The 12387-nt window shown below is 49.7% G+C and overlaps 1 protein-coding gene across 8 annotated transcripts in view; it reads right to left on the bottom strand.

Moving 5' to 3' along the window:
* The window catches only part of TMEM237 (transmembrane protein 237), a 72977-nt gene that overhangs the window by 5494 nt on the left and 55096 nt on the right, over positions 1 to 12387 (bottom strand). For all 8 annotated transcript variants that reach the window (XM_085853290.1, XM_085853253.1, XM_085853271.1 and 5 more), the window contains one exon: positions 11872 to 11980. In XM_085853290.1, coding sequence (XP_085709416.1) covers positions 11872 to 11980 — 109 coding nt within the window. The remainder of the gene's footprint in view (positions 1 to 11871; positions 11981 to 12387) is intronic.

Below are 12387 nucleotides of genomic sequence, written 5' to 3'. Positions count from 1 at the left end.
GGGAATCGGGAAAAATGTAAATGATGAAAGTTGTAGTACTCGAAGAGCACTACTTGCATACCAACTTTCATTCGAAACAGGCCACGGGCAAACTGGCGGGAATCAGGAAAAATGTAAATGATGAAAGTTGTAGTACTCGAAGAGCACTACTTGCATACCAACTTTCATTCGAAACCGTTGAAAACCCGAGGAGCTCGATGCCCAATTTATTGATTTTTTTGACATTTTCTATATTCGTGACCTTGACCTTGGGACGAAAATGAAAAAAAAACAAAAAAAAAAACAAGCTCCGTGGGACGATGCAGGTGCCATTGGGCTAACCAAATACCGAAAACCCCTGCCAGATTCGACAAACCCCTCGGAGAAGATGTAACTTGAAACCGGCTACCCCTAAAAACACGTTTTTTGGGCGTGGCTCCGCCCATAATGGGCGCAGCAAGCCCATTCTCAGGAAAACACAACTAGATCATGATATAAACCTCCCACCCAAATTTTATCAGGATCGAATCAAAACCCACGGAGCTATGCTCGGGACAGACAGACAGACAGACAGACAGACAGAGACAGACACACCCAAAACGAATATAGTGGTCACTTACTGACTCGTGAACAAATTATCATCTTCATCATCATCAATCCATTGGGATAATACTGGGCATTTATTGTGAGAGCTTGTTGCCACGATTTTATGCTGCGATGCCTCATTCATCATACTTTGATGCACGACTATCTTTACATTGTGACGTAAGCACCAACGAGACTGCAAGACCTTTGTTTTGTCAAATTATACATGTCCTCGGCTGCAAAACCAAGGGCAACCTCGAAGGCCAGCAGAAATGCATGGAACCAGCCAATGAGAAAATTGATGAAACAAAAGTGATCGATGGCGATCAAAGTTCATGACTACAGCCTACTTTGACTCGGACGTTCACTAACAAAGGACAGTGATGAAGGTAATATGGAGGTGAAAGTAATATGGATAATAATTCTGAAATCTATCTATCCGGGTTCTTCCCAATATCTTTGTTCTTTGTTCATTTTATACTTTTTTTCTAATTGTACAATTCTCTTTATTCGTTCTAATTCTTGCTTTTTCTTCTCTTTCATTTCAATTACTCTATTTCTCTCTTTCATTATCTAACTCTCTAAGGAGAAGTGAATTCTTGCAGAAAGTTCTCTCACTTGGCTGTATGCCTGGTGTTGGCTTAATGGTTAGGGTGGCAGGCTTGGGATCCTCGGGGCCTGAGTTCAAATCCCGCTTTGCCATTTCATTAATACCAGGTGGGGTTGACTCTGCCTGTCATCCTTCTGAGGTCGGCAAAATGAGTACCAGCTTGCTGGGATGATTGAGCCATTCGAGTATCCTGCGTCAGAGTGGCGACCCATCCAGGATTGTGCCCAATAGCCAAGGAGACTGCTTCAGCAGCACCGATGCTCTGTACAGAGTATGGTCCCAATGGATTTGGATTGGCTGTGTCTGGATCAGTCGGGGACAGGAGACCATGCAAGGGTAGTGGAGGCTTGTGGAGTAGCAGCTTAAACCTGAATCCTATTCAGCTTCCCCCTGACGACTCCATCTTTGCTCTTTACTTCTTTGGGTTCCTTCTTGGTCTTCCGTTTGATTATGTTTTTACCATATCCTGATGCTGTGTGTACTGTGCTTCCCTGCTGATGGACCTCTGGCAGCTTGTACATGTTGCTGCGTTTGAGCCTGGGGAGTAGCTGCTGAAATATATGTTTGGATTTGAGATTCTGCAGCAGTAGAGCACTTCACTTCCCCTTGCTTACTTCTCGCAACTGTACAAGCCTCCACATTTGGAAATGGGGTTGGTTGTACAAAATTGCTGGAAATGCAATTCAAGCAATACTGAGTTAAAGAGTTGAAATCATAATTAGCCTTTCTACAATTGCCGCTCTCTTCTACTTCTGAATAGCGAATGTAAAAAATGCGGAAGGTTTCAAAAATCCAGTTTACCTTTCCATTGATAGCCGCAGAAACACCAAGACTCCTCATCATGCAAAGCACGATCCAGTGTACCATAATTAATAGGGTTTTCCTGTGTTTTAGCCCATTCTGTGTCTCATCCCAAATTTGTTTTGTCTCATCCCTTCCTGCCAAGCTGTGTTTTAGGTAATGACCATGATAGGCCACACGTGTTAGGGTTTCCCAAAGGTGATAGGGTGATAGGCCACATGTTAGCCATTCCCAAAGGCCATCATGTAACATGAAAAGTGCTTTGGTGGAAGAGTCGAGTTGTCCTTCAAACACCTTCTACCGAGAAAAGAGCAAAAAGTGTGTTTATATGCAGGAAACATTTCATTTTGACACATTGATTGGGAAACCCGTGAAAGATGATGGGGAAACATGTTTAACATGGCTTTTAGTGATCAGCTCTTCAACCATTTAAGTGAGCATCTACTTTATATTGTACACATCTCTGTTAGCTGGAAATGAACACAATGATAAATTCAGGAGCAGTTTATCCACTTCACCATGGTTAAATGTGGAAACACCAATTATAATCTGTCCACGTGCCATGAAAAACACACATTAGTGTCTCTTAAATCCTCACTCCCCATATTCCACTCTCAATTCCCATTCAAACCCAACCACCAGTCAGTGGCTCGGTTCAAGCAACGGCGAGTTTGAACCAGCTGTGAGAACCTGAAATGCAAATGAATGTTGAAATCTCCAGCCTGGGTCCCGATTCAGGTCAGGTCAGGTATGGGAGCATGTGCCAGAACAGCGCGTCGCTGCGTCCACTTTCCACCGGTACTCCAAGGGCCTCCGTCTGGCCATCCCCCAGGCAGATGCCAGGCCCATCCCCATCTCCTTGATATGCTGGTCAACCTGCTGCAACCATGAGGCACGTGGTCGGCCCATTGGCCTCCTCCACTCACGAGACTCCTCAAATCTCATCTGAGTCTCTCTCAGCAACCGCTAGTTGGACACAAAATCCGACCAGCGATAGCCAAGGATTCTCCGAAGAGACCTGGTACCAAAGGAATTAAGTCTCCGTCTCAGATCCTTGGTCAGAGTCCAAGTCTCGCAGCCATGAGATGTATGGTAAGGTTGTTGGAATGTATGGTAAGGGAAAAGTCAATTACTAATGACAACTTACAAAATAATACAACACCTGCTGGCCACCTAAAACTCACCCTCCATGGCTCAATAATGTTATAAAATACTTACATTTGTAATAGAATTCTTACGAAAACAATAAATGTCATTTTGCAAACTGTATTTATGAAAATCACCATTTTGAAAAAAACGACATTTGTGGTCAGGTGAACGTCGTGTAATCACAAAATCTTTATGGCAGAAGATACATTGAGCATATTGTTGCGGATCTAGTCTTTGTACCTGAGATCAAAGTGGAATCTCAGATAAAGAGATGACATTCTGTCGGTACCGTTTCGCAGCATCTCAAGGTATTCGCAGCATTCAATATTTGATCGATTGATTCACCGATTCTGATGTGCCATAACTCTGTTACAGAGCGTCAATGCTGCCAAAGCAGGTGATTGGCAAGGGTTATACTGGGTGGTTTGCCATTCCTTCCATCCAGAATCAACCCGGAGAAGATGCAAAACTCAAGGAATCCTTGCTCGCGCATCCTTTTATTAAGGAATTTTTATTGCCAGCAGTAGTTGGGGCAGAAATTTAGAATTTGTGCATGGTTCCGGTGATAGCTTGCCACCTCTTTGCAAAGGCCACCATGGAATCCTTAACAGCTACTAACTAATTTCGGCAAATAGGATGCCCAGTTTAACGTCCATCCGAGGGACACAGACGAATCACCCTGCCTGTGGATGACAGTTTATAGCTGGGTTGGGATTCAAACCCAGGCTAAACGGCTTCGAGGTGTGTATATCTCCAAGCCAATTTGCCAACACGATCAATTGACATATATATATATATATATACATATATATATATATATATATATATATATATATATATATATATATATATATATACATATATACATTGTTACGAATTCTGGCCCGCCCGACGTGCGATCGGCCGCGTAACTCTAATAGCAACCGCGTCGCCTGCCAGACGGACAATTCAGTCGTGACCCTCTCGGAACAACGCCAGGAGCTAGTCACGGGTGGGTCTTTCGACCTCACCACAATCGTGCCAATCGGCCACCCGCGCAGGATTGGGTTGTTCGCCAAACTCGACCTACCTAAATACCTGCGCGGGTAGTTAACTGGGCGATCGTACCTCGCCACAGGTCAGCCGAGGACACGAACCGCTTAAGCGGTCCGTTCCGTGCTTCAGTGATAACCGAGCGGTGTTATCGCTGACCTCGACGGACGTGATTATTTACCGGGTATTCAAACCCCTCCACTAATTATTCCACGAGGTAAGGTGGCACTTTCAACGAAGGAAAGGACGCAACGACGGGATACAGTTCAACACGCACGTTTATTACACCACACAAATATTTACAACAATCATGCGCGTGTGTACAGGCAAATAGAAGCAAAAGTAATACGACCGACTAAAGCAATGTACAAGCACTTAGTCAGTTTTACTTGTCGGACTGGCGCCACAAACACACATACAAAAGCCCAAAGAAAAGAAGAACCTCCCTTGTTGCGGCCGGTGAACCGTCTCCGGCACTCTCCGTGTCCGCTCTCACAGGTCCACCTCAGGCCACCTGCGGCGCCCTCCGTCCGAGTCTCCCACCAATAGGCCTCGCCGGGCCACGAGCGTGGGAACGAATGAGGAGGAAGAGAATGAGAGTTGGTTTGCGGATCAACCGCCATGAAGAGACAGCATACGGGAGGACCAAAGAGATATCCAAGAGGAAGGAACGCATTCACCAAGGGGCGAAGAAGAGAAGAGAAGAGAGGAGAAGAGGGCGCGCCCCGCCCGTGTCCGTCCTTTATGGAGCAGGGCTCCGCCCTTCGCTCCGCCCCTTTTCGGGCTCCACACCTCTTCTGGGAGCCTCCCAAAAAGGAGCGTTCCTCACCCCTGATCACGTCACACCACGCATCCACCAATCGGGAGCGAGCTGCCCCACCCCTCCCCTTCACACCAAGCGCGGGGAAAAATGGCGGGAAAAAACCCCACAGGCTTCACAAGTGGTTTTGTTCTGCCAATCCTTTTCGGACGGTTTCCGTGGTGCGGAAACCGTCTTACCGTGGTCCGCGGAGGATGGCGTTCGTAAGCGGGCATAGTGGCGAAGATGGTGGTGATTGTTGTGGGGGTGGTGTGAGCGTGGTGGGCGTTGTGGTGTAGTTGGTGGCAGTTGTTGTTTGCGTGGAGGTTTGTGGTAATGGTGGCTCAAAATAACGATAGATAAAGAAAAACGGCTCACTAAAGCGTCGCAGCCCGAATGAATCACACATATTCCCTCTAAACAACGGGTGTGGGCTAACTACACATGAACTTATCGATATATCTCACCTGAGGACCCTTTATGGTGTATTGCGAATTTCCACAGCCGTAACACAACCCCCTCCCTTTTTTAGACTCGTCCTGAGTCGTCGAATTTTCGTGTGCCATCATGTGTAGTTCTCCCCAAGTACGTTTTACCTTCGGATCTCTGAGTGCGACATTCAGTGTATTTGTGTCCCCAAAATAAATAACCTGAGGGCTGAGTAACTAACAAACCCACTCATTCAGACGACTTAAATAAAATTGCCGGCGCTAGACTGACATGCCGGGGGCGCACTCATTTGTACAGTACATCTTAACACCTTACAAATTTTACACTAAACCATGGCCCAGGATCAATGGACTCTGCAAGAAAAACAACAGTCACCAGCAGGGGGCCAGGCTGCTTAAGCACAGTCCAAGGCCTCCCCCTTTTTAAAATGAATGCAGTGAACAACAAACGGTGCACGGGCCGCCGGTGCAGTCCCGTGTTGTAGCTGCCAACAGGGCAGTCCTGGCAACTTTGCGCGTCGATCCTGGCGCACATGGAAATGAACAACAGGCGGGGGCAAATCAAAACAGAACGGGGGCTGGTAAACGTGGGCAGTAGGCATGGCATGGCAAAGGTGGTCAGGCAAACACAGCCTGCAGAACAAGGCTGCTGCAGGCAAACACAGCCAGCAGACGATCCGACCGGCACAGGCCTTGAAGTAACAGCCAGCCGATGACGTTGGCCAGCCTCTTGCCTTGAAATGGAGGTCAGTGGAGGGAGTGCGGTGGTGCTGGCCACTCGGAAGGCGGGCTCGGACCCACCTACCGTCTCCCTCCCAACCTATCGCCTTTGCCTGTCTCCCTCCCAACCTATCGCCTTTGCCTGTCTCTGTCCAAACCAATTTAGCCCCAATTAATTTTTTTTGTTTTATTTTCTTTTTATTTCCCCACTATAAATCGTCCCCTAACCCCCTTTATCATCTTTGTTCGGCTAACCTATCGTGTCACCTAGCCTACTCCCAACCTCTACGTTCCCTTCGTGGAGGGGAATAAAGGAGCGCAAGCGTCCTGTGCCGAGGCCCAACTCAAGCCTCAGGATGGCCTCCTTGGAGTTCAGCGATCTTTACCCAAAGTGGGTCCAGCGGCCCACCACAAGAGCGAAGGGATGGATGGTGCGGAGGGGTACACTTCCTAATCTACCCTATCCATTAACCTTTAAACTACCCCGGGGCTTTCAACAAGCGCCTCTCGCTTAAACTATTGGTTCAAACACCCCAGATTCCCGTCGCCTGTGTCGGTGTCCTCACAATTTCGTGCCATGACCCCCAATTTTCCTCCCGTGCCCTCGTACCGGTTTCGTGGCTGGGACGCGTGGCTCCCTTGGCAGGAACTACCCTCTGCCGATTCCCCAACGATGGCACCCCCAGGCACTACACTGTCTCCGAGCCTACCAGCTCCCTAAACACCGGGGAGTGCCCTCCATGGCGACTCCCCTGAAACGCTCACGTGGCAGGCTGGCTTCCCAGGCCCCTTTCCGATGCGGTCACCCGTGCCCACGACACTGCCCACGCGGCCAATGGCGCCCCGGGCCCCCGCATCATGCGGCGCACCCGTGCCCACTGCGCTATCCCGGCCCCCCATGGGCCCTTGGCCTAACATGGCCGACTAGCCCGGTGCACCCACTCAGCGATACTCACCTTTCACAGCCACGCTCCCAACCCGTCAACAGGGCTCCTGCACCCCTCCAAATGGGTATCGAGCCTACTTCCCCACCAACAGCGAAACGACCTCCATTTTCCAATTTGTCTAACCCAGCTAACTCACTCTACACTGACCCCGGGGTCCCTTTGGGCGGGAATCACTCCTCCCCCCAATCACTCATCGCACCATGCATTCCACAATCACTCCATACACACAGACCCACTGGCGTCACTCACTCAACATGTACCTTTTCCACTCTTCAACTCTCATCGCTGAACTCAGCCATCCTTCTCACTACATTCCCAAACGAACTCGTGCTCCCACGTCATCCCTTAAAATACAGCACGTTCCTTTTAACCTACGTAGCTAAGCTACGTCCCCACTACACATCCACAGTCTGTCAGTGTCCTCAAAATCCAAAAATCAATTTCCCATCCTAAATCTGGCTACAATCCCTCGAACTATTCCAATCCACGGGCTCCATGAGGACTTACCCCTGCCCCATGAAGCCGGTCTGGCTAAGCTAACCCTTCCCCCTAACTAGTTGTCATCCTGTGCCCAGGCTAGGGGGTCTTCCACCCCTTGCCTGGGAATCCTGTTCACCCGAAGCGAGACTTGCTTCTTTTTTTTTTTGTCATTGCGCAGCACCAGCTCGGCAACTCACAACCTGCGCTCTTTGCCCGTGACGTCATGCAGCTGCTCACGTACCTCGTCATTCCTGGACGGCACCATCCGGCAGGGATTCACCCTCCTGCTGGATTCCAACCCCACGTGCACCCATGAAGTCACCCTGCGCATTAAAAAAATAAAAAACAAGCCTCGCGTTTCGAGGGGTTCCCCACGCAAACACATGTGCTCTGCCCGTTAGAGCTTCACACACGCTCGCGTGGAGAAACCATCCGGTCCAAATCCGTTGTCCAGCCTAACCTTTGGCCGTCCGCAGGATCGACAACATCCACCGCTGGCGTTTCCGGACCGGGTTTCACTCCCGCAAGCGCGCACGTGGCGGTCTCATGCGAAGCACGGCCCGAACCTCGCACTTGCCACCATGCAAACCCGGCGCGGGCCCCAATGCAACTACGGCCGCTACTCGGCCTTTGTCCATCTGTCGCCGTCGTCTCCGTCGCACTCTCGCGTTCAAGCTCCATTCCACCCACGCACACCTGCGTGTTACGACGCTCACACACCATTCCATGACACTCACACTCAGAGACACAGCTGCGTGCTCCCACATGCCGACCGTCATCTCCCTTGCATACCGCTCTCTCACACACACGGTCTCTCTTGCACTTGGCCGTTCACGCACGCATGCCATTTCCCTCGCACACGTGGTTCCACTCACACACGGTGTGCTGGGAGGCACGCACTCCGGCACACTCGTGACCACACCACTCACACACGGGGGCGCACTCACACATCGGGACAACCACGCTGGGGATTCGCGCCACCACTAGGGGTCCCAGGGCCTCCATACCCCCCAAGCTCCTCATGCACCCGTCCGCAGCACTCGCCCCCTCAAACTCGCTTGACACGACCGAACCCACCTGGTCACGACTCGCTTCAAGGGAGAATAGCGTCTCCCTCTGTTCCCGAAGGAGGCTATCCAGCTGCTCGCACCAGGTCCCTAAACAGTCCGCCAGCTCCCCCTCATGGTCCTCCACTACCTTAATGTGTGTGTGCTCGTTTTTCACCCCGTCTTTATCGTGTAGTTTCTCCTCTATTTTTTCTATCTCCCGCGTCTCCATACATTTTCTCTCCTTTTTCCTTATTTGTTTCTTCCTGGTTCCATTTTCCTTCCCATTTGAGTCGTTCCTCCTCTCGGAGCCCCATTAGCCGTTCGTTATCCTTCCGGAGTTTTTCCATCTCCGTGGACGCCAATTTTGCTTTCTCCTTGAGTTCATTAATTTCAACCTCATTTTGTTTTTGTTTTCTATCCCACAGTCTCTCACGTTCTTTACTCTCCAATTTCATTGTTTCTTTCAATTGGCTCATCTCCTTTTGCTGTTTCGTTCGTTGTTCTTCCATTATCTCTGCGTACCTCAACCTTGCTTTCTCCTTAAGTCGTTCTTGTCCTTCTTTTTGTTTCATTCCTTGTTCTTTCATGATCTCCGCGTACTTCAACCTTGCTTTTTGTTTTAGTTGTTCTTTTCTTTCTTTCTTAATTCCTTTCACCTCGTGCCATATATCCCTCGTACATGTCTCCGTCACCCCAATTAATTTTTCCCTCTCAGTCACCGTCACTGTTGCTTCCTCCATCACCCTTACGCTTCTCGCCCAACACGTCCCCCGAATTACTTCGTCCTCACCCACCTCCATTGCGGGCCTGACAGCCGTTGCATTCCCCCTCAGCTCGTTCGCCCCAGCACGTGGCGCCGCCATTATGCCCGCGTTTCACTGCACACTATTGCCTTCATGCCCGCCTGCAGGCTTCGGCCCATTTGCTGCATCTCACCCCGCATTTCCTTCATTTCTTCTTTCATTCCGTTCTTCACCTGTTGAATATTCACATTCATGTGATTATTCATTCTGCACGCATTCGTTTTCATTTCGTTTGTGTTTGCATCCATTTTATTTTCCAATGCTTGTTGCATATTCGCCAACCAACCCATTAATAGCTGGCCCATGTTAGGTGGATCTGTGGCAGCCGCTTTGCCCTCATCAGGCGTGGATTCGCCGGGGGCTGGGGAGGGAATTTGACAGAGGTGGGGAGGGGGGGTCATACACCGCGGCGCTCTGCCGCTGCCGCGCCCATTTGGCTCTGGGTTCGATTGGGGGGGAAATTGTTCCTGCTCATTCAGCATTTCCTGCTCGGGGCTTTAGTCCTGGACCATGGATTTTACATTCAAACACATACCTAATACCCCCGGCTCCCGCTCGCCTTGAAATGCCATCTTATCCCGTATAAGAAATAAATTTGAATCGCTCGTGTTTTGTGGGAATCGGGGTCGCTCCACTCACCCCTGAACCGATTCCTGTGAATTTAATTGGAGACCGAGGTGGATTTGAATCGCACACTCCTGTACACCAGTGTTACAAATTTCGCCCACCGGAACGGACAATTCAGTCGTGACCCTCCTGGAACTACTGCCAGGAGCCAGTCACGGGTGGGGGTTTAACCTCACCACAACCCAGTCCGCGTTCTACCCGCGCGAAATAGGGTGACTCGCCGAATGTCGATATACCTAAGTACCCGCGCGGTAGCGTACCGAGGAGTTGTACCACGCCGCAGGTCGACTTCAGACACGAACCGCTGAAGTGGCTCGTTCCGTGCTGCAGGGATAACAGAGCGGATTTATCGTCGACCTCGACAGTTCAGATTATTTATTGGGCGTCTGCACCCACTACCAATCCCTTACGTGATGCAAGATGGAAATGTCAACCAGAGGAAAGGACGCAACGAAACGGGAAACAGTTTGACAAGCACTTTTAATTCACACACACACACAAGGCAAGCACGTATTTACAGCCATACAAAAGCAAAAGTAATACGACCGACTAAAGCAATGTACAAGCACTTAATCAGTTTTTCTTGTTGGACTGGCGCCACAAACACACATACAAAAGCCCAAAGAAAAGAAGAACCTCCCTTGTTGCGGCCGGTGAACCGTCTCCGGCACTCTCCGTGTCCGCTCTCGCAGGTCCACCTAAGGCCGCCTGCGGCGCCCTCCGTCCGCGTTTCCCACCAATAGGCCTCGCCGGGCCATGAGCGCGGGAACGAACGAGGAGGAAGGGAACGCAAGTTGGTTTGCGGATCAACCGTCACGAGGAGAGAGCATACGGGAGGACCAAAGAGATATCCAAGAGGAAGGAACGCATTCACCAAGGGGCGAAGAAGAGAAGAGAAGAGAAGAGAGAGGAGAAGAGGGCGCGCCCCGCCCGTGTCCGTCCTTTATGGAGCGGGGCTCTGTCCTCGCTACGCCAAGTTTCGGGCTCCACCCCCCCTTCTGGGAGCTTGCCAAAAAGGGGCGTTCCTCACCCCTGATCGCGTCACACTGCGCATCCACCAATCGGGAGCGAGCTGCCCCACCCCTCCCTTTCACACCAAGCATGGGGAAAAATGGCGGGAAGAAAACCCCACAGGCTTCACAAGTGGTTTTGTTCTGCCAATCCTTTTTGGACGGTTTCCGTGGTGCGGAAACCGTCTTACCGTGGTCCGCGGAGGATGGCGTTCGTAAGCGGGCGTAGTGGCGAAGATGGTGATGATTGTTGTGGGGGTGGTGTGAGCGTGGTGGGCGTTGTGGCGTAGTTGGTGGCGGTTGTTGTTTGCGTGGAGGTTTGTGGCAATGGTGGCTCAAAATAACGATAGATAAAGAAAAACGGCTCACTAAAGCGTCGCAGCCCGAATGAATCACACATATTCCCTCTAAACAACGGGTGTGGGCTAACTACACATGTACTTATCGATATATCAAACCTGAGGACCCTTTATGGTGTATTGCGAATTTCCACAGCCGTAACAATATATTTACTTAAATTTCCCTCATTTGCAGTATTATATGTGACAAAGCTGTCGAGGAAACAGGCATGCAAAATATGTAACAAATAAAGGGAAAGGCTTCTCTAAATGCTCAGAGCACTGTTACTTCATGAATTAGACAATCCGTGTGCGTGTGTGTATACACGCTGCACATGGACAATAGCACCTAAATGACAGATTGACACTTAGAAACTGGTCAATGGAGACAATGTTCTGGCAATAATCCCCACTATTACTCATCCTTTGACTGTTTTTCTGTGAAATAATTTTAGAAAGTGCTTTCTTGAGATTCCATGAGGAATTGACTTACGAGAGAGAATGTGATGGGTCGATTCCTTGTGAAGTGGAGATCAAATGCAGGGCAATCTTATCCGAAGTCATTGTAAGGCCAAGGGACACAATCAAAGCAGAGAGGTATGCTGTGGGTTATTGTAGAGAAATAACAGCTATTAGAATGACAACAAGACAGAATGCACCAGTTGGCAGCTCCACGAGTTAGGGAGGTGGACCAATTTCCTTGCGTAGTGAATGGTGGTGTTGTGGTGTTTTGACATCAAAGTAATCATCCCTGATACAGGATTGCAAATGCTTGTTCAGTCCAAGCTTTTGCAGTTCGTGATTTGGGAGGGGGCCGTGGGGAGATGGCAAGATTAACGCACACATACCTAGAAAGGTGACCATAAACTTAGGTGCCACACCAGCACTTACTGCAAGGGTTCTGACCAACAGGGGGTATCTGGCACACATCCACCCTGTTTAGGTATACATTACACAGTTAACGAGATTCCTGTGTTGTAACTGGGAAGAAAGATATCAAAATAAAATG

This window comes from Eptatretus burgeri, chromosome 2 (assembly GCF_056783735.1).
Source record: "Eptatretus burgeri isolate ZD-2024b chromosome 2, Ebu_testis_v1, whole genome shotgun sequence".
NCBI lineage: Eukaryota > Metazoa > Chordata > Myxini > Myxiniformes > Myxinidae > Eptatretus > Eptatretus burgeri.
The sequence above is the reverse complement of the archived record's forward strand: the minus strand, read 5'-3'. Positions and strand labels throughout refer to the sequence as shown.